General features: G+C 40.8%; 2 protein-coding genes across 2 annotated transcripts in view; one reads left to right on the forward strand and one right to left on the reverse strand.

The window, feature by feature from the left end:
- LRRIQ4 (leucine rich repeats and IQ motif containing 4) overlaps nt 1-3,109 on the forward strand; it is a 17,571-nt gene extending 14,462 nt beyond the window's left edge. The window contains exon 7 of the mRNA XM_016148119.2: nt 1,028-3,109. The gene's annotated coding sequence lies outside the window, so the exon portion shown is untranslated. The remainder of the gene's footprint in view (nt 1-1,027) is intronic.
- On the reverse strand, nt 23-22,265 carry LRRC31 (leucine rich repeat containing 31). The gene is made up of 11 exons (XM_016148117.2): nt 22,157-22,265; nt 20,414-20,671; nt 15,527-15,667; nt 15,250-15,393; nt 13,378-13,545; nt 10,827-10,994; nt 10,429-10,596; nt 9,445-9,612; nt 7,591-7,758; nt 3,985-4,152; nt 23-788 (listed from the first exon to the last, which is right to left on the reverse strand). The coding sequence occupies exons 1-11, from the start codon at nt 22,176-22,178 to the stop codon at nt 457-459; spliced, it is 1,905 nt and encodes a 634-aa protein (XP_016003603.2). The 5' UTR covers nt 22,179-22,265; the 3' UTR covers nt 23-456.
- Nucleotides 22,266-23,156: the final 891 nt, after the last annotated feature.

Consider the following 23,156-nt stretch of genomic DNA (forward strand, 5'->3'; position numbering starts at 1 on the left):
GGAGGTCCTTTATACTATCCTGTCTGCTTTAAAAACTTTTAATTTTGAAATAATTATATATTTGGAGGAAGTTCCAAAGAAATGTACAGAGAGGTTCATGCACCCTTTACCCTCCTTTAGTGTTGACATCTTGCATAACTGCAAAAACAAAACCAGAACATCTACATTAGCGCCATCAACAGAAGTCATTCAGATTCCATCAGCTGTACGTAGATACACTCATTCGCGTGTGCGTGTGTAGGTCAGTGCAGTTTTGTCTTCTCACGTGTAGTTCTATGTGGCCTCCACCACAATCGAGATACAGAATTGCTCTGTCACTGCGAGTCTTCACTATGCTACTCCTTTTAGTCACACCTACCACCAACCCCTAATCCCTAAGCTATTGTCCATCTCTAGTTTTGTTATTTCAAGAATGTTATATAAATTGAATCACATATGTGACCTTGGGAAATCAGCTTACTGAAAACCACCATGATCAAAGTGAATGCTGCTGCTTTGATGTTGGTCGAAGTGTTCTAGCTCTTTCTCCTGTGAAGCTGAGAGGATCCATCTTTTCATTCCTATCTCAGTGATCTTGGGGAGTTTGGTCATGGCACATAACAGGTGTCTGAACCATTGTCCGCAATCTCGAAAAGTTGATGGCCGAAGGCTGATATCCAACTCAGTTAACTCTTTGAGGAGACACACATTTTGGCAGAAGATGGCCCATCCCTCATCACAGATGCTGTCATTATAGCTCAGGTCAAGCTTCTGCAGCTTGGTCAGATGACCTGTCTGTATCACCGATGCTGAAAAAAAAAAATCACTCTAAGTGCTAAAATATAAGAATACTGTCTGCCACGGCTGTTTCCCATTTCCAATGATATAACACAATAGCTCCAGGCTTAGTAATGACAATATTGATAATGAGTAATGATTGGTTATTAGCTAGCAGCTTTATTCAGGGCATCTGAAATTACTCCAGTAACAAATTTCCTCTCTGCACATCCCTGTACAGCTACAAATAGATTTTTTTTTTCCTTTCCAGATCTCAGCCCAAAGGACATCTTTTTTTTTGTCAAGCTTCTGCTCTTTACTTCACTGGGGTCCCAGCCCTTCCTGCAGACCTCCCCTAACTAAATGTAAAGAGTGAGGATCTTCGGCTTTAACTGAGGACTAATAATCTTCTTGCTATGTAATGCTGTTCAGTTGTTCATTGCTCATTCATTCTGTCATTCTTCAGTCAACAATGATTTAATCGAGTCCTTTCCATGTGAAAAGTATACCTGGATAATTTCTAATTCAACTGGGAGTCCTCTAATACACAGAACAATTTTCCTTTTGAACAGCACATATCACACAGTCCTACCTATGATGAGACTTAATAAATAATAACAATAAAGATAAGAGACAATAACTTCTGTAAGAGGAAGTAGGGGAGACAGCCAAGGCGAACAGCACCTGCTTTCCTTTTCAGTCAAAAATCGGAATGGATTACAAAGCTGAGATACTAGCGTAAAATCTCAGAGTTGCAAGGGACCTCGAAGGTCTCCTGATTCAACCTCCATCCAGATCAATGATCAGAGAAGAATCACTTTCATAGCTTCTCTAAGGTGACCAGCCTGAGTCTGCCCGAAGTGCCCTTTCAGAATACCCCAACAGAGTGAATCAGCTTTCAGCAGGAGGAAGCCCTTCCTTTGGGCCCTGATCTGCCTGCTGGTGACTTTCTCCTATTGCCTGCCTAAGCCTGCTGGACACCTCAGCTCCGGCCTCGTGCCAGCCCCGCAGTGCTGGACAACGGGTCCCCTCAAATTTCCCCCCTTTAGGATTAAATGGGCCTTGGTCTTTCAGTCATTTCTCACACATCATGGCTTCTAGAGCAAGCGGGACGCTGCACTTCCGTCACTTTCACTTGCAACAAGTTTGATTCCACAGTGCACTTGAGAGCTTAGCAGGACACGTGCCCGGCAGCCGCACTCATTGTCTAGATGTCCATGTCGATTGCATTTCTTCCTTTCCATCTTTCTGTCTCACTATGTTACTCACATTCTTAAGACCTCACTAAGTGTTAAAGACAGTGTGCATACTTTTTCGCTTTAGAACATTTTCTGTTATGGAAATTTTCAAACATACAAAAAGTTGACAGATTAGGAAAGTGAACCCCACGTCCCCATCATTAGCGTCAACAGTTTATTTTCATTATGCCAATCTTGGCTCATCTAATCCCCTCCCCTCCATTTTTAAAAAAAATATTTTAAAGCAAACCTCAGACACTGTTTTACTTTTGCTATATTGTTTGAATTTTCCAATCATCTATTTGTTACATTTTACTATTTTATACTCATTATATTTTTAAAACTCTGGGTAACCAAATCATAGGCCCTGGAAGTACTATTTTTGTAGTTTACTATATGAAAAAAATTAACGCTATTATTTATAAAATAATAAAACAAGCTATGAATAATTAACAAATTAAGAATGTTTGTTAGAAATAATCAAAGTAATACAAAAGTGACAGTGGTTAAAACCAAACATAGTAATCCTTATTATTGACTAAAAATGGAAGGAAGGAAAAAAATACGCTTGAAAAAAATGTAAAAGTATAAATTTGACCTGAGGAAAAAACCTGGTAGTAAATATTAAGAGAAAACATGTAATGGCTGAAGCTATACCTAATAAAATTTGATTCATACAAAAAAAAAAAAACAATCGAAGCAGCAAATTTTAATTAGAGACTTTAAATGAAATAACATATGTGTTTAAAGTTGTCCAATTCAGGAAAAAAAAAAAAAAAACCAAAAGCTGAACTTTTGTGAAGATCGATAACTTTGATAAACCTCTTGTGAGAGAATTCTAACGTGATCCCAAGATTCCCACCCTGATCCCCAGGGCTGTGAATATGATAGATTTTACTCCCATGATTAGGTTACGTTCCATAGTGCAATTGATTTTAAGAAACACAGATTAGCCAAGTAGGGTTAGCATAATCACACAAGCCCTTTAAAAGTACAGAAATTTCTTCAGATGGTAGCAGAAGGGGAAGGTAGTCACAGAAAAAGTCAGAAAGATTTGAAGTATGAGAAGCACTGACACTCTGTTGCTTGAACACGCAGGGCCAGGTAGAGAGGAATGTGGGCAGCTTCTGGTAGCTGAGAGCAGCTCCCAATCAGGAGCTAGCAAGAGAATGGGAACCTCAGTCCTACAGCTGCAAGGAACCGAATTTCACTACCAAGAATAAGCTTGAAAGTAGATTCATGCCCAGAGCCTCCAGATGAGAAGTCATCCCAGTGGACACCTTAATTTCGGCCCTGTGATATCCTGAATGGAGAACTCAGACAAGAAGTGGACACATAGAGGTGCTTTTAGGGGACATTTGTGTTAAGTAAGTTATTGTTTATTCAATTCTCTTTCCGTTTTTCTAAACTGACATGGAGAAAGTGTCAGATTGGTGCTATAGAATGCCTTTAATCTCTCTCATCTCATTTTTCTAATAAAGAGAGAATGAACCTCTACTCAAAGCCTTCAGCTGGCAACAGTCTAATAATGTCTATGAGAAATGATACCTGTATTTCAGTTATGGTGATTATCAGTTTCCTGTTGAAACAAAAGCATTTAAGTTAGAGTCAGTGTAAAGGAAAAGTTAATAGTGCAGGTACCATGTGGATAGGGCAGAATTTGCAAAGGTAGAATGTAAATGCCTGAGTTTGCTAATGAGAACACTGAAGACCCTCAGGTATGGGCGGGTGTGGAGCTGAGCACCCTGCAAGAATCTCCCACCACCACATCTCCGTCTATCTTCTTTCTTAAATGCCCTCTACTGTCTTTTTGGCTTTAGCATTGCCCTTCTTAGTTTTAACCAGATCTCTTCTAAGCTGATGTCAGGAGAAGGGAAGCTGAGCTGAGGGCTTAGCCCCAGGCCTTCTCCACCTCCCTCCCTCTGAGTTTGCCAGGCAGCCACACTGAACTCTGTGCGGCAGGACTCCTGCGGAACCCGTAGATACAAACCCAGGAGAGCCAGGTCTTCTGTCACTAGGGAACAGCTGCTCAGCCTCAGCACTTTAAGGGATGTCGAAAGCTTCAGAGTTTCCAGAAGCAGCTTCATGTTGCCACCAACACATTTATTCCAGGAAAGGCTGAACACTTCCAGAGCAGAGAGGTGAATGGAAGCTTCAGCTAAAATGACAGCAACAAGAATAGCAACCATTTAGTGTTCCTTAGGGGTCCTAAGCCTTGAACTTGGGGAACCTAGGCTAGAGTAACATATTAACATAACAGATTCAGAAAGTTTTAGAGACCCAGCTCTCCTGCCTGATATTTATATTGTCTGTTTGTATTCAGGAAAAATGTTATAAACCTTAGAAAATAAAACTTGATTAAGTGGAATTAAACTATCAAGTGGGGTTTCTTTCCTTCACATTTAAGAAGGGGAAAGAGGCAAAGAGTTTGGACAGCTAGTAAGTGGTCCTGAGGTGAATCCCAGTTTTACGGATTCCACTGTACAGTCACTGCTGAAATCCAGAGACAGGGCCAAGCCTCCCTTGACTCGGAAACACCAAAATGTATTTGTGTTTCCTTAAATGCAGTTACAGAGACAAGGGAAAGAAATAATGTATTTTGGAAAGATTTTTAAAAGGAAAATAAAAGATTTTTCTGCTTAATTCTCAGTTTCCCCTAACATTAAAATTAACCAGAACAAGATATAGTAGTTAATTACACTTTAAAAAAATCTCTTTTTCTAAAAAATAAAATATGTTCAAAGGGAAAATATATATATATTTTAAATGTCTAATAAGAAAACCCCTCCAAGTCATATGGTACAGAGACTTGTCAATAAGAAATGAATTTTTTTTCCTTATAAAAGTGATATAAATATATATTTACTTGATTTACTTTTTAATTCAAATCAAATGATAGATTTATGTTAGATGATGTAATTTAGTGTAATATCTACTTGATTATGATCCATTGATTGTACTTGGAAAGATCAGTATCTTCTGATGACAGAAGATACAAAATTAAAAACAAAATTTTCTAAAAAATTATTCAACATTTTCCAACTAGAAGCATATCTATGAAACATTGTGTTGTCCCCAAATTTACTTTTTGCAGAATCTTTCTAACTGAGCATTAGTCTGATCAATGGAATGCGTTGTGTGTATGCATTTACTTAACCATTTTAAGGATTATAGACCACTTTTAGAAGTTAATGTCTATCTACCTACCTATCTACCTACCTAACTACCTATCTACCTATCTATCATCTATCCATCTATCCATTTATCGACTTACTTACTTAATACATAGAAATACCTAAAATGTGCTTTGGGTACTTAAGAATAAATGCAATCTCTGCCCTCAAGATGGTTATAATCTGGGGAAAATAAAAAACCACACTAAATAAGTACATAATTATAAATGTTGATAAAAAATATAAAGAAGATACAGGGGCCTTTAATGTTTTAGAAAGGGATGTTTACACTGATACCTGAAGTAGAGCTCCCCAGGAAAGAATGGGAGGTAGAAAATCCAGGAAACAGGAAGGCCTAGTGTTCGGAGACAGCTCGATGATAAGAAGAAACTAAAAGAAGCCAACTGAGGCTGGGTTCAGGGAGCGAGGGATAGAGTGGCTGAGACGTACTGGGGCCAGGTCACCTGGGCCTTTTTGATAACATGAAGGAATTTGGATTTAACCAGAGGTGTTATAGGCAGCCATTAGGTAGTGCTAAGATCCAATTTATTTTTTAAATGGAATTTATAGACTCTGTCCCCATAATAATATTAACTAACATTTATTATGAGTATCTACTATGTGCCAGGCACCTTTAATGAACTTTACATGCATTAATCCATTTAATTCTTACAACCCTATGAGAAAGGATGCAATTATTTTATTTCACATTTTATGAATTAAAAAAACTAAAGCACAGAGGTGATCAGTACCACAGGTCACAAGAACTAGAGCCAGGATTTGATTTCAAGCAGTCTGATTCCAGGTGCTTTGGAGCCAGAAAATGTACCACACAGTCTCCTAATAAAATAATTGCAGCCAATTCTAGGGAGTTCACAGCTCCGTTCCCCAAGGCTGACTATGGACTGACTCTCTGACCTGGGGACGATCCATGGTCTCCGTTAAGAACTCCAGATCTGAAAGGTACATACCTGCTCCTTTTTCTCATCCAGACACATGGGCAATGAGATGAGCAAAGCTGGGAGCAGTGCATCGTCGGGACAAAGTCTATGTGGGCTGAACAAAAAACTGGGCACAAGAATACCCTAAATAGGCACAATACCCTAAATATAGAGTTTTTAGAATTTGGGGTAAATTATATTAATTTCTACTAATAGGTATTAATAGCTACTTATTATAGAAGATATTAATTTTATTAATAATAGCCTTTGTCTGGTCCAAATACAATTCATTTTTAAGGAAGTATCAACTGACATAACACTTGGGAGGTCAGAGAGAGGAGGACTGTTTTCATCGTAATCCAGGGAGCATCAGAATCCAACCACTCTGGTCTTGTGCATGTGTGCAAAAAGGAGTTAACCTACCAGGCGTGAGACTGTGCTCTCCCTAGAAAGGCCTACTTGCAAGGTTGGCCCTTAGCCAACATCTGGGAAATCGGAATTTGGAAGTGTTCCCACCACTCCTCGACTGATAAGAGTGGTTTGCTGTGCCCATGGTATCTTTGTACAGATAACGTGGTTTATGCTGAATGCCAGCTTTCCCTCTGGGAGTCTGCAGTTTTGGTATGTGCTATGCAAAGGGAGCCTGCGTGACCATCTCCCAATAAAGATCCTGGTCTTGAAGGTTCAGGCAAGCCTCCCCAGTAGACAATATTTCATGTGTGTCACCACAGCTTGATGGAGGAATGGAGCGTGTCCCATGTACTTCTACTGGGAAAGGACTCTTGGAAACTCATGCCAGGTTTCCCCCTGACAGTACCCCATGCACCTTTCCCTTTGCTGATTTTGCTTTATAGCTTTATATCCTTTCATTGTAATAAATCTCAGCAGTGAGTACAACCAAATGCTGAGGTCTGCAAGTCCTTCTAGTGGATCGCAACGTGACACTGGGGCCCCTGCCAGGCAGCATGTGCCCGAAGCGCTGGTTGCCTTGGTGCTGGGTAGTAGTGTATTTGGGGAAATACGGCAAAATCCCTTGCCTCAAAATGTTTCCTCTTTACTTGCCGGCAAGGCTCTTGCCTCCAAATAGGCAGAAATGTCAGATTCAGTAGACCCTTGATGTAGGCTGGGCTGTATCCATGACCTTCAGGCAGGGCCAGATTTCTGAGAAGACAGCAAACCCTGTTGGGAAGTAGATGCCAGGCAGTCGGCGAGGCTCGCACACTAGTAATTGCCTGACTTTTCCCATGAGACAGGGATTCATATCGGTGCCTCATTGAAATTACATGTTACTATGGATATGGACCACCAGAGTTGCCCTTCAGAAGGTCACTTTTAAGAAAACATATTTCCTGAAAAGAAGACAAACCAGTATTTTACACCTCTCTCTGCCTGTGGGCGAGCTTGGAATCAAAGTCACTTGTAGGGGAAGAGAGACACCGCCCTCCCAGGTATGACCGTACTGGCCTCCGGGGACCCTCTTACCAAGGGCGGTGAGCGTCTCCCTTTCCAAAGCACAGCTGTTGATTAGTAACGACTTCAGCACTGGTAAAAAGCGAAGTCTGCTGAGTAGGTTTTCCGAAGAGCTGCCCACGTTTTTGTTGCCAGACAAATCCAATTCCTGAAGACTCGAGAGTAAAGGGATAACCTGGGCTGTTAAAATAGCAAGTGACATGCTTTAGGCAACATCTCACAAATTCTTCTGGGCATTTGCTTCCAACAGTCTTCTTGACTGGCAAGCCCAGCTCTCAGTCGTCTGAGGCCGGCCTGCCCTCACACACACACCCTTACACACCACCCAAACGAGCCACTCTTTACAGAATGCAGCTAAGCCTCTCTCCAGGCTAGAAGTCATAAGTAAAGACTTTGGAGACAGAACTGGGTTCTATTCCTGGCGTTGTTACTAAAGAACTGTGATTTTGGATAAGTTACTTTTCTGAACCTCAGTTTTCTCAGTAGTAATAACAATTCTACTTCACAGGGTCATTAGGAAGATACATTAGTAAATGTCAAGTATTTGGTACAGTGCCTGGCACACATGAACTGCTCAGTTCATGTTCAACATTACAATTCTTTTCTCAGAACGTAAGTACCAGGAAAGCAGTGAATCGAGCGCTCAGACATCTGTAGGTGACAGCACTGGAGTGAGGTCCTGATGGCCCTTGTGCCATGAAGTCGCCCCTGCTTCATCGCCATTCGGCTGCTTTTCCTGCCTCCAGGCCTTTGCCCTCGCCCTCTCCAGTGTGGGAAATGCAATACCCTGAGGTCTCTGTGGGGCCGGCTCACCTGCTTCGAGCCTGCCAGGGCCACCTAAGCCACAGTAACGCTCTGATCACTCCCACATCGCCCTATCCTATTTTTCTCATAGCACCCGCCGTGTGATGTCTTTGTTTGTGTATGTGTGTGTCTTCTGTCCTCCCTCACTGAAGGTGAGCTCTGTACGTAGGGACTGCTTCGGCCCAGAGTGTGCATCGGAGCCTGGAACATCTGAGGTACAAAGGTTTGTGGGAAAGAGGACCAGAGAAGGAAAGGTGGAGGGAAGGAAAGGAAGGCAGGCACTTGTGGTCCCAAGAGATGTAACAGTTTCTTCCTATTCTAACCCTCTCAGCACTTCGTATTTCACCATGTAATTTGGATGTTTATTGGTTTAATAAATATCAAAGTGAAGCTTCTTTGCGGTGAATTTTCCTAAGCCCATGGCCTGGTGCCTAGTATAATTAGATGATTAATCAGTAGTTACTGGCAAATGATCTATAATTCCATTTCTTTGGAGCTATCTAGAATGAGCAGATAAAAGAATATCTAATTATTTGATAACATAAGGTATTATGTATTTACTACATAATGCATCAACAGGATGTATTTTCATTTCCACTTTTTCAAAATTACACAGAAGGAGAACAAGGCAATTTGCTATAAGTTATTAAATAATCGTTAGCTTTTCAGGGCCATTCACCCACGTTGGTGGCTGTGAATCTAGATAAGGGAGGCTAATCCTGCTGTTATACTATGCTGGCTTCCTCTCTACTTCCCTGTTTGTAATAACCAGTGACACTAACAGAGGCGTTTCTGAACACCAGCATAAGTTTAAAATTTTCTCTTTCAGGGGCCACATTTGTCATTTACAGACGTGTGTAGGAGGAATTTAGGTTCACCAACTTTTACTGGGCACTTACTACACGCCAAATACCATATTGGGGCACTCTCAGGATTTTTATGGTTTGATCCTCCCAGCGATTTCATACACAGTAAGTTTAAGGGTGCGTCTCAACGTTGCCAAGGTTCCAGACACGTGCCAAGGCTCCAGAAGTCCTCCTTGGCTCCACAGCACACACTTACTCAGTGATAACACGTCGCCTGTTGTTAGCGAGCACTGGTGAACATCGAGGACCTCCAGACGCCCCAGCGTGGCCAGCTGAGCTAGTGAGTCTTCAAAACCGCCACCTAGCTCCTTGTTGCAGGAAAGGTCGAGTTTCCTCAGCTCACCCAAGGATCTAAAAGCGGCACCTACAAAGAAAGTAAAAATCCCATTCTGACATATCACAAGATGGTAGGACAGTGTGGAGCAGGGGAGGGGGTAGGTGTGCAGAAGGGAGAATAAGAGATCACTCCATAGTGACAAAAGCCAGGGCGGAGGAATAAGCGTAGACTTCCCACCAGCTAGCCTTCTTTGGACCCGACATGGCTTCAAACACATGATGGATTTGGTCGGAATCCTGCCCCTAATGGTTCTCTTGCTATATTTGAGCTTTGGCAGTTTCATAGAATTCTAGACTTACTCAAACTGCCAATGAGGAGGATATTACAGGCTCTGTAAGTCGAAGGGAAAAACACAATTTCATTACATAGTCTACTTTACCGTGCATGCTCTATATATAGAAAAATAAGTTTTAACTGCAGATGCCAACGAAGCCATTCTTTTTATCAGTACCAGTTCTTTCCCACTACTGACCAAAAAATGATACCGACATTTTCAAAAGTAAGAAAAAACAGAGATTTTTAATAGCACAGAAACTTTCATTTTACCTAGTATCTACCTCAAATTTAAAATATCCTGGCCTTTTCAGATTCAGCCATTTAAAAAGGTTATTTTTGTAATCATGAAAGTATATGCTCATTGTAAAAGAAAATAAATAACACGTAAAGATATAAATTACCCATAATCTTGCTCTCCAACAAAACTACTGTTTATATTGTGTTGTATTTCCTAACAGTTTAAAATATTAAGTATAAAAGAAAATTGTATATATAATTTTAAAATGAAATTATGTATAAACATACATATGTGTATAGGTATATAAGCTTCAGCCATTGCTAACTCACCCAATCCTTTGACACTCTTTTGTGATAATCCACATGAATGTAACTTCAGTACTTTCAGATTTGAAGTACATTTTAATCCCTGAGCAATACTGTTTAGACTGCCACCAATATTTCTGTTAATGGAAAGATCAAGTACTTCCAGATTTTGCAGCATTGGCAGCAACTGACCTAGAAGGAAGGGAATCCAAACAAAAAGAGCAACTCAGTACAAATGCAGGGTCTGCAAGCCAGGGCAGGCAGGCAGAGAGCTCAGCCTGGCGGTCATGTGACCCAGGATGGAATGAGCCCCTCTTTCAATTCAGGGTAAAACACAGCCAGCTTTGACTCCCAAGCTATCCAATCGTGGGCGTCTCATTTTTTTTTTTTTTTTCTGGAAAGGACCCTTCCAAAACGCTTACCCATAAACACCCCATCTTCTGATGTGAGAGCACAATCCACGAGCTCCAGCGTTTGTATCTTGCTCCCTTCTTGGAACTTCTGGAGCATGAGAGGCAGGTTTCCTCCCACTTTACTGTTCCAGGACAAATTCAGCTCTTCAAGCTCAGGCAATGCTTTAAGTGCTTCTCCTGTTACAAAATGGTCCAAAGATTGATCACTAGTCTGCAAAGCAGGTAATTTGTTTCAAAATCAGTCCTAACATTACTTACAGAGTATCAAAGGTTGGCCAGGTGCTGGTTAGGTGCCAAGGAACAGAGAGAAGAAAAGGATTCATTTCCTGCCAGAAACTCTCATGTTTACAGGCACAGTATATCTGGTCCCTCCAAAGGTCTGGAGCCATGCTTATAGGCAAAAATTTTTGTAAAAAACTCCACCTGACAGTAGAGTGGTTTTACTGAGTTTTTGTGGTGGTAAACGTTTGACTAGTCCATCTTTCTCTCATCTACCCTCTACAGTAGCAGCATTGCTGAGAAGCTTGGCTAGAGGTAGAAGTGAGGCAAAGCCAGGCCCTGGGCCCCATAGGGGTAAAGCTTCTTTGACTTCTAAATGCCACATACAACTGACCACTACACAGAAGAATTAATAATAGAGCATCAGGCCCTAGCAGCTCATAATGGCCCTGAAGCCTTTGCAGGTAGAGGAGGGTGCAGTGATAATGGGGTGAAACTTGACATTTCTGAAACCATCTCACACACGGAAGCAACCACAGGCTATAGAGTGGAGGCTGGGGTACAATGGGGTACGTGAAGTGGGAGATCAGCTTTAGGAGCGATTTTCTCTGCCTTGAGGAGAACAGGATGGGGAGCCGCACACAGAAAATGTGCTTTCTCACCATGCAGTCTTAACACCAAGCAAGAGAGCTGCACAGTCAAAGCTTTTCTTCTGCTGTCTGCTCCTGGGCTTGGACTTCTGCCATTGGTTATTCATTGTATGGATTAAGGGTTTAGCTGCTCAGGAGCCCCATGTTGAAATGCACATTCTTCCAGCACGGGTGTTATTTTGTGTGTAATTGCCAGTCAATTGGGGGTGGCTTTCTATGGCCCTAAAGCATCTTCCAGGATCAGGAAGAATGAGCATACGATTGATTAGCTATGTTTTCAATGCTCATGGTACTGGAGTACTATGCATTTGCCATCTCGCACTATGCAAATGTAATGAGTGTAATAACATGGAAATGCCTCCTGATTTATGTCCTCTTATCAGTATACCAGTATTCCTCCTATACCCCATCTGCCGTTAAGGAAAAGGAAAGCCTCTTCTGATGGGAGAAGAGAGGCAAAAGACTCTGGAAGAGGCAAAAAGTCACATGACATCAGAGCAGATAAGCTTGGAGTGGGTCTCAGGGCATAAATTCCATTTCCTGCTCTCTCAAGGATAGAAGATCATGAAGATTAGGTGAATCAAAAAAAAATAAAGGAACTACATTTTGTTTTCACTCCTGAGTAACAGTATGTTACATTTGTGACTCCTGTACACAATAACCAGCTTCCAATCGGTGGAGCTAAATTGCTCATGTAAAACCACATAAAGGTAATTTTGGATTGAGGGAAGAGGGAAAGGAGGAACTCTTAATTACTGAGCACCTATTATGTGCCAGATATGTAGTAGATGTGTTACAGAAATTATTTAACCCTCACGACAATTTTTTGAGGTAGATATTACCCCTATTTCAGAGGTAAGAAAACCAAAGCTCAGAAAGTTTAAATAATTTGTCCATGGTCACAAAGCTAGTTAGAAGTGGGACTAGGATTTGAACCAGGATCTGGCCAGTTTTGAAATACATATAATTATTTTTCTCAGCTATCAGGAGGGTGGGCCAGAGGTCATCAGCAGGCCCCCATTTTCAATGGAGGGATCACAAAGAAGACAATTGGCATGAATTGTGTTGTTTTTACAGAAATCCCTGCAGAGATGTAAATGATCAAAATACATCATCAAAATAAGAAACATTAGACCAAAAGAAGAATAAAAAAGTACTAATGATATCTAAAACTAGCGAGCATTTTAGTAAAGCATTTGGGTTAGCATTACAGATTTTATCCTATAGATATTATTCTATGTTCAGCATATAAACTAACTAAAATGAGGTCCTACTTATATTTAAACCATTTCTTTTAGTTGAAAAATCTTGTTTTGATCAATTTTTTTAAATGGGAGTAGAAAAATAGAAGAGATTATTTTGGAATTGGAAAAGAATTAGTATCTACCCCATCTCCTCTCTTTTACAGATGAGGTAACAGAGTGAGCAAAATTTCCAATCTCCTCCATTTAATCTCCATGACAGCAGTTACCTGGTCAGCCCTGTTCCCTCTCTACCCCAGGGCTTAGTACAATGTTAGGTACAGCTTACACCGCTCTTTAGAAATTATACCAGTGCTCAACACTGCATTGCATCATGTACAGCACTCTCATTCACGAGCACTGGAGGAGGTGGTGACCCAGATAGTTTACTTGAGGGTTGGGCTGCAAATGTGTTTTAAGTGAGTCTTACATAAGATACATTCATCATACCCAGTGCTCGAACATCATCAGCAGTAAGTCTGCAACTACCCAGCCTCAGGCTTTTTAACTTGCTGACAACATGCATTTGCTCGGTGATTGAATGGAGAGTTCCACCTATGAAATCATTCCAGGAAATATCCAGTTTTTCCAAGTCTGGGAGAGACGGCAGCAAAGCAACTAGACATGAACAAAAGAAAATATAGATTTTCATATGTAATTTGTGATGCGTGGTAAATAAGATTAATTGGCTTTTTGCATAAGATATAGCTTTCCTCTGCAAGAGAACAGAGCGGGTGTGGGCATGTGGACTTCCAGCAAAGCAGGATCTCTCAGCCTTGCAATTGGGGAGATTGTGACATTTACATTTCCTGTTTCTTGGGGCATTTTCTATTTCTGCCAAATAACTGCATTCTGAAAACACAGGGTTATCTCCATAAGATTTCATAGGGCTTCCGTCATTGAAATGTGAATGGTAATTCTAGTGTTACTGCCACTGTCACTGCAATGTGTATGCTAGTCTTTATTCTGCAAAACCCTCTGACTTCGGTCACCCTGCAACCTATTGAATCCACAGGCTGATGGTCCAGGGATTGCTCTGTGGGCCAGGATTGCTGAGATTGAAGGTGCCTGTTACCTTTTCTTTTTTATCTTGCTTACCTGGGTATCACCACTTTAAAAAGCTGCATTATACTTAAATGGACTAACATATGAAGATTTAGACAGGCACGAAGTGTGACTGAAACCCTCTCTGAGTCTGCCATTACTCATTAAAAGCGAAGTTACTCTCTGCAAAAAAGATCCTCAGAGGCCATCATTATCTCCTGAAGCAACAAGATGTAAGAGCAGAAAAGCCAACATAGGAGTAAAGCATCTTTGCTTTTAAATATGTCTTGAATGTTGAAAGGCTGGCAGCAGTCAGAAACAGCACACTGAGCTTCTATAGTTACAGGCACAGCAACTCCTGTCCTTTCAAAATTCTGATGCCATGCTTACGAGACAAAAATTGTTTTCTTTTCACTTGCATTCACCATGATCCTAACTTTATAAATTATGAATCTATTGACCTCATTAAGAAAGGGGGTGGACAGGGAGAAGGCCAGGGTTCCTGGGGCCCATTCTCAGAGCTGCAGATTCAGTGGGTGTTGGACTCAAGTGCCTGCATTCCCACAGGCTCAGCAGGTGATTCTGATGCAGGCATTTGAGAAGCGCAGGCATGGTTAGAGATCACTCTGAGAACTGTCTAAAATATAATGGTGGGGATTTTAATTAAAAGTCAAGGACCCCTCATTCGAAATGCAGTTCTTTTGATACCTCTCTCTTGATAGACACATCTAATTTGATTAAAGTCTTGATTTAAGGCATATGAGAAAAAGAGGGCACCAAAGGTAGCAGTGGTGGCGTGGGCAAGGGGTCCTTTACAATCAAACTCCTGCTTACGTGTAAAAAGCGTAGATACTTTTGTGGACGAAAGGTGTAAGTAATAATTGCTGGTAGTTATATTTTCATTCTACAGATAACTAAATAACAAAATATCCCTTTAAATTCCCAAGAAGCTTCTGTTTTACGGCTGAGTTTCATGAGTTCATATCACATGCAAGAGCAGAAGTTTTTCAGGGAGCAAGAGACAATCAGGGGGGAGGTAAAATTGCTCAGGAAAAACAAACAAATGGAACTTCCTCCTAAACTCAGCTCAAATCTTCGAAGGTGGAGAAAGGATGAATTAACTCGTTAAAAAACAATAGCGATGCAGCTGCTGTTTTGGGGTTGTCTGGAGCCACCCTGCACACTTTGGGTTACCACGTGAGTAATGAGTGTGATTTGCCTGCTCATCTCAATCTAAAGGCCCCATGTTCTTCTGTGCGAAGTCAACTGCATACAGACCCATTTCCCTCACATCCGCTGTTGATAACCTGCAGTTATTCAGGTCTAGACACTTGTCGACAGCTTTTTCACCCAGCTTCTGCAGAAACGTCTCATTTTTCTCCAAGCTAGATTCCAATTCCATTCCTGAAGTAAGAGGCTTAGCTAGATTATAAGAATAAAGATGAATTTTCTGTTAATGACAGCAGAATGATCACAATAAAACAAGTAAAAAGACTGACAATGACCCTGAGCTGGGGGTCCCTTGTGAAACCTCAACAAATGGAGGAGCATTTACCAAGGACGGAAACCTCTGATCCTGCCTCCAGGTGCTCCACACTGACCACTCTGTCTGGTCCTTTCTTTACAAACAAGCCTAAGGTGGCTTTTCTTTCATGGCACGACCCAGTCTTCTCATCCTGTGGACCCAGTTGTGTTCCTGACGAAAAGGTAAACTTGTTAGCACAGACAGCTCTAGTGAATGCAACTTCTCTGGAAAAGTACAGGCATTTGCCTCGCAACCAAACAAGTGAAGAAGGGGGAACGTTGCAATCGCCACCAATGAGCTACGGGGGAGAGAGTGAAACGCTTGCTGCTCGTTCCATTGACCATTCATTCAATCCACAAATCCTGAGAGAGCAGTGGCTGGGCCTGCTTTTGTATGTTCTCAACTCCTGCTGGAGAATACATTCGGAAAGCTTCATTTGTTCTTCTAACTATTACAGACTACTTATATGACACCATCACCAAGTTCCTCTGTGATCACAAACACTATACTAACATGATATCACTAAAATAATACAAAACTATGATTTTATCGAGCACCTATTTTGTACCAGTGCTTCACTTACTGTATGTGCCAGCATTTTAAGATGCATATAAAACACATATTTTTGCAAGGAAAAATAAATATGGATGTACTGCCAGTAACTTTAAAGAAGTTTTATAAGTGAAGATGTACAGTTTAAAACAAATACAAAGAATATGCTGGAATTCAATAGGAAAGCATAAGTTATGAATGCGCAGTAATATTTTAGTAACCCTGACAAAAACCTAAGTATAAAACTACGTGGCTAAAAAAATATATATACATATTTATTGGTACCAGTGAAAATTAAAAGATATATGATTACAGTAGTAATAAATTTAAACTAAAATATTAGCGATATAATGAAAGATCCACCTCTCCTTCACAGAGTGTCTCGTGATTTGCTGTTTTTAAGAAAACCACCTGTAAAGTGGACATCTTTGCTGGGAATTGTTCGTATTGCCACATTCCACCAGCAGGAGGCAGCACCATCCACCATTTTACATCTTCACGGGGGCCTTCAGTTTTTATCACAGTATGTTGGACACAAGATATTTTATTTGGGGTAGGGTTGCCAGATTTAGAAAAAACAAAAACAATGTGTCTCATTAGATGTAAACTTAAGGTAAGCAAGGAATCATTTAGTAAAAGTATATCTCAAATGTTGTTGCACTCATTTTATCTGGCAACTTTAGTTTTGGGTGGAGCAGAGGGGGGTTGTGGATGGGAGATGGGGAGGGACTGCCTCTTACATGCCAGCGAGTACAGAACATTTTGTGTAAACTTAATAAAGGGAGACACAATTACACTAGTTCATAGATTTGGAAAGCGAGGCTCAGAGAGACTGTTAGTTACTAAGTAGCAGAATCAGAATTTGAACCCAGAACGGTTTGCTCCAAAGCCCCTTATGTGTGTTTTTAAATTTTTGTGTTTAAAATATTTTTCTGCGTAGTATCTTATTGCTTTCTCTCTTGTTTTCAAGATTTTTTTTTTTTATCTCTATAGTCTCAGCCTACAGTCGTGCTCAAGTTCTAGTCCCATCAAATCTCCTTTTTCTGTTTTCTCCTCAAGCCACTGCTTCATCAATCATTTTCTTTACTGTTAAATATTTGGGAAGGGTGGTTTGTATTTGCTCCCTCCACTTCTTCATCACATTTACCAATTAACCCTCTGTATTCTGGTTGCCACAATCACCTATCCAAATGAATTGTTTCTCAAAGGTCATCAACAATGACTTATCAATTGACAGATTCAGAAATCTCTTCTTGGACCACATCGTACTTGGATGCTCTGTCATATGTGATATGACTGGCAAGTCCAGGACAGTACATTTTGGAAGATCTGGCTGAAATCATGGGTCCATCTGGTGAGCAAGTCACTTAACCTCTCTGAGCCTTGGTTTATACATCTATAAAATGGAGACTATAATTTTTGTTCAGTTCCTTTATAGCAACTTAAATTTACTGGGGCCTCCTAGGAAGATGGAACTCTGCAGTGCCTTTTATATAAGCCGTACTTGGTAAATATTTGTTGAATGAACAAATAATTGAATAAATAAATGAATGAATGAGTGAATGAATGAACATTAGCTTTATGGTTCTGCAATTATCAAAATAAATACACATGATAAATCTTTATCAAAATATCTATATATAAACATGAGTATCAACTTGTGAGACCCCTGAACATCTCTTCACAGACCATGTATTTCATTTTTTTAAATCTGTGAAGCCCTTTCTTTGAAGAATATCTTATGTCACAGCTCGATATATAAAACCGGTGAGTCAGAGCTGCTACAGGTTGGCTGAGGTGAAAGGGATGGTGCTTCGAGATCACACATGAGCAGTTTTAGGGAGAGCTTCGGGCCTTTTCCTAGCTGCATTACCTCTGAACAAAGTCCTTGCTTGTCCAGGCAATTCTGTGAGCCAAACGGTATCTTCTCATTAAGTTGTTTTCCAACTTAAATCTATAAGGGTTGGTTTCTGCTGCTTATGATTGAGAATCTCAAAGCTTTCATAAAACATTCTTAGGTGTTTTTAACATGGATGGCGCTGTACAGGGACCAAAGATAACGAGCTCCTGTTTCCATGGAGCTACCTGTCTAGTGGAGGAGACCGACAAGAAAGCCACTGTCCCAATACGGAGGAGAAATGCAATGGTGGAGGCGTGCATAGGGTGCATGGTAGCACATGGAAGTGACAATATGTACCTCCAGTCCAGTGGATACGACTTGGCAAGCTTCCAAGAGAAAGTGGTACCCGAACTGCACCCTAAAGGAGGAGTGGGAGTCAAGCCTGGTGCGAGGATGTGAGGGAGGGATAAACCGGGGAGGGGTGCAGAGGAAGGATACGGCACAAGGAAAGGTTTTTCTAGGCATAGGGAACCACTCAGGGAATACAGCCAGTTTAGGAAACTACAAGTAAATCAGAATGTTAGGAGTAGAGGATAAACTTGAGGTTGGGGGAAGGCAAAGGTCATGAAGAAATATCCAACTGATCGTGAACACCTTGAAGACCATGCTTGGGAGTGTAGACTTTCTCTTCAAAGCAAGAGGGACTCAGTAAAGAATTTCGAGTAGGTAAGAGGTGCCATCATACCTGTGGTTTAGAAAGAATATCTGGCGGCAGTATGGAGGACAGGCTGGCAAGAGATCAAGGCTGGAAGCAGAGAAACCAGTCAGGAAGTTGTCGCAGTGGCCCAGGCAATTGACAATGAGAATCAGAATAGCATCGGAGAGGAGAGACCAGGTCTGAGGGCCATGGAGAGGCAGAACTAACATGACACCAGGGCCACATTGTATTTTGGGGGACATGGAAATAGAGAAGCCACCAGTGGCTGGAGTGGCCAGCATTGCCCTAAAGGGGTAACCAGCTGCCTGGGCTTGCACCATTAATTTAATCATGGTTACAAGAAGTCATTAACCACATTCCTGAATCTCTAAATCATACTTTAAAACGAATATCGAAACTTTTCTGATAGAGATTGTATTCCTTTCAAGGTATACTTTAACTTCCTATTTATAAAAATATATTTAAAATACATTTAATCTACTTTCAGGAAATATGAAATTATTTGTGATACTTAATGCAAATAATCTGGTGGAAATGAGGGTAGGTATAAATGAAACAAGATTGGCCATGGGTTGATAATTGTTAGAGAGATGTGATCATGGAGATGCCTTATACTATCCTCTTTACTTTTGTCTGTTTGCGTAAAAAGTTTAAAATGTCTTAAAAATACATTTAATCCAACTAATAATAAATTAATGGCATTGTATGTGACACATAACTTTGGAGAGAGATTTGGCAATGTTTATTTTCATAACTCTTGAACTTGTAATCTTTGTTCTGGGAATTTATACTAAAACAATAGCTGAAATTCCATGAAGCAGGGAATTAAGGGAGTGGGAAAGCCAAAAATATTCACTGAAGGGCAAAAAAATAAAAAAAAAGAAACTAATTAAGTAATTATGGCACATGCATGTAATGGATTGTTGTGCAACTGTTAAAATTTTGCATAGAGACATCATGAAGGAATGTGGGAATTGAGCAGTAAAATGGTATGTTCCAGAAATAAGATCACTGCTCCATGGGAACGCAAGAGGGATTTGGAAGCTATTATAACTGTGCAAAAGACGCCTGTTCTGGCCCGCAGCCACCTCTCCGACTCGTCTCCCTCTCCGCATCTCATCCTGCCTCAGCATCCCGGACCTCTTGGCTTCCCCTCAAATACTCCCGGCTCAGTCTCACTTTGGGTCTTTGCATTTACAGTTCCCTTTGCCTGGAAAGCTGTTCCCACAAGTAGCTAGCTATGTGGCTGGCTTTATTCGTTCATTCTACATGGCTGACTTTATTCAGATCTCTGCCCCAGTGCCACCAAATGAGAGGCTTCTTTCCTCTAATCCCATCTAAAATAGCACCTCTATCCCATCATTCTCTACGTAACTCTGCTTTCCTTTTCTTCATATCACTTATCAACACTGAAATTGTATTTGCATTTGATTCTTTGTTTACATAAAATCCTGTTTTTCATGGAACACTTACAAAATACAGTGGCAAGCACATAAGAAGTCACTCGATCAATGGTTGTTGAGGCTGACTGAACATAAATGCATGTATATGAACAAAAGACTGAAAACCTTGAAGAAATGATCATTTGTGTTAGAATGAAAAAGAAATTAGGTCTTTCCTCTGCATCTTTTTATAGTCGTATAGTACTTTTGATATTTTAAAAGTAAAATTAGCAAATTATTTAAAGTATTTAAGTAACATAGTAAATGTTTAGAACAGAGACTCCTATTCGGTTTAGTTTAACCCAATGATCTCTTTAGGAGAAAACATTATTCTAAAAAATAAATAATAGCAGTCAGAAGTTTACCCGTGTCTGAGGTGGCAGTGTTCCGTGTCTCATCACTGTGTTGGACATCACTTGTCTTTAGGTCATTATTCTCGCTTTTGCTTTCAGCTTTGGATGACCTGAGTTTTGAGCCCCTGAGGAATTTGTTGATGAATGAAGTCTGGGGTTTAGTTTCTTCTCCATCCGAAGAACTTTTCTTCCTCGTTTGACTCATGGTCAGGTTGAAGGGGGTCTGTCTCAATAGGACATCTTCCTGTTGTTTTCTGTTTTCTAGGATTTCTGAGAAGAAAAGAAGACTCTGTCAAGCCTGGGTGAAATCAGAACTTCCCTTTTTCCTTCTGTTTTTTTTTATTGCTGATAATGTTTAACATAAAAATAAGAATGATGTAACCCAGGATCCGGGAAACAACAGGTGGCAACAGATGCAAATCCAAAGTAAATTTGAGTTTTTAACTTTGCCCTATTATACTATGTGAGATACAGGTAATTAAACACTACTTTGGCAAGTGCATTAAATGTGCCAATACATTTTAAATTTCAGTGGTCAATTAGAGTTAGTTACCTTCTAAGAGAGGTAGTAAAAAGTGTGCCTCCAGCTGTCTGGATCTTTGCAAAACTGTCCCCTGGAGGAGTCTGCCTTCAGTGACCCCAGCCTCCTCTTTCTATATTGCTTCCTTTTCTCTGGATATTTTAACTTTCTCTATACCAGCTCTGCACCACCGCCCCACTAAAAAAGCATTAGCAGTAAAGAATTCATTAGTTCCCTAAACAGAACCTACCATGGGCAAGATATTATTCTAGATGCAAGAGATTAATTGAAGAGCAAGATACAGCTCATGTCTTAACCTGTAGAAAGATGGACCTGTATACCAATGATTACACAGGGATAAGAGCTATCAGGGAGGAGAGACTCAAGTCGTCAGGGAACCCACAGTTGGACAAAGCCTGCCTCAGAGAACAGACTTTGAGCAGTGAGAGACATTGCTTGGGTTTTGAAGAACAGGGAGTTAGTGAGAGAGAGAGAGAGAGAGAAACAGCCAGCGGGCTCAAAAGTTTCCAGGCATGAAGAGCTTAGTTAGCTCCAGGAATTAATTCTGGTTTGCCTGGAGCAAGGGACGTAGAGCAGGATGGAGGTTAGGGGAGGGCTTGGTGTGATTTAAGGCTAAAGATTCATGAGGGTCACTCTGTTTTCCTTCCTGGGATCTGCTTGCATTTTAAGGGCAGGTGAAAGACTTAAACTAAAGGAATAAGACTGAAAATGGAACTTCAGATTTGGTTAATAGAATTTAGATCCTGTCCTCGGGCCAGGGCCCGAGAGGTGTTCTTGAAATTAAAATGTTCATGATTTCCATCCTAGAAAGTAGGGCTTTCTGTAATAATTTTTTTCCAAAATGGCTCAAGGAACATTTTGCATAGAGTCTCCTAAAAACTACCGCACAGAACCCACCTTCGTGCCGAGGGGATGGAATGAATGTTCCATACACCTGGAATACTATTTTACAAGTCACAAATGGGCATCACGTTTTTCTTTAAAATTTTCTTTTCAAATAGAGCAGGGTTCAGCCCAGGTTGACCCAGGAAGAGACAGCAGTAGAAACGGATAGTTTCCCCAGACCACAGCTTCAGAGCTGACCAGAACCTCCGTGAGTTAGGAGGTAAAGAAAGAAAGATAAATCTGGCCACAACCTGCAGCCCTGGCTGCTGCATCCTGATTCTACCATCACCCCACAGGCCCTTCTCTTTTTGCCCTTACCCAAGACTTACCTCCATGGTCATTTTCACTCATTTTCACCTTTTGGAGATTTACACAGAGCCATACCAGTAAATGGTTTCACTTTTCCCTTACTGAAAGCCCTGACTCCAGCTTCCAAGTCTTAAGAAAACACTGCTGGATGGTGCTCCAGGATGTGGTAATTTACCCGAGTGAAACCCCACCCAGTTTGTGAGGCACCACCGGGTTCTCTGTGCAGATGAGTCCACTGCATGGCAGAATGGGAAGGCCAGGCTGCCAGGAAGACAAGAAACTGCACAGGACTCAAGGGAACAGAGGAAGCAAGAGAACAGCGGGTGAACTGGGGAAGCAGAAAGGAGAGAAGCACAAGAGTAGAGAGCGGCTGAAAGGCTCACAGGGAGTCAGAAAAGGAGCAGGCGTGAGGAAGGCAGATGTGAGAGCAAGAGGCGAAAGCATTGGCGTGTTTCTTAACGTTCAGTAGTTTAAGTAGTAGGTCACCATGCTCACACTTAAAAAAACATTTATTTTCAAAATGCGTTTGGGAAAGTCCTCTTTATATACCAATTTCGACAAGGACTCAGGCTTGCCATACCAATTCAAGCCTTAAGATTGGCCTACGCGAACCTTTTATTTTCCCCTCATCTCTGCACTGGGTTTAACTTTGTGAATATAAACCCTAAAAACTGAATTTGGGGGAATTTGCACATCTCAACCTAACAACCAGACTACAATAGCTAAAAACTGAGGTTTTGTCTCTTTTCCTAGGATCACTTAAGAGCCCTTTGGGAAAACTAATGGCTAGCATTTCAATTCAGCTTATCGACATTAATTGAGTAGTTACTTTTGATATCTAATGTATTATCGGTAGGCAAGGTTATTTGTCATGAAATACCAAGGATAATAATACATACTAGATCTGTTATTTCTCTTGCACTTAAGCAGCATTTATTTATCTGTTTTTGCAAAGTGAGGAATATCTTTCCTTTCTTTTCCATCCTTGGGTTAGGGCATAGCACATACTTAAAATTTTTA

This window comes from Rousettus aegyptiacus, unplaced genomic scaffold (assembly GCF_014176215.1).
Source record: "Rousettus aegyptiacus isolate mRouAeg1 unplaced genomic scaffold, mRouAeg1.p scaffold_m13_p_4, whole genome shotgun sequence".
NCBI lineage: Eukaryota > Metazoa > Chordata > Mammalia > Chiroptera > Pteropodidae > Rousettus > Rousettus aegyptiacus.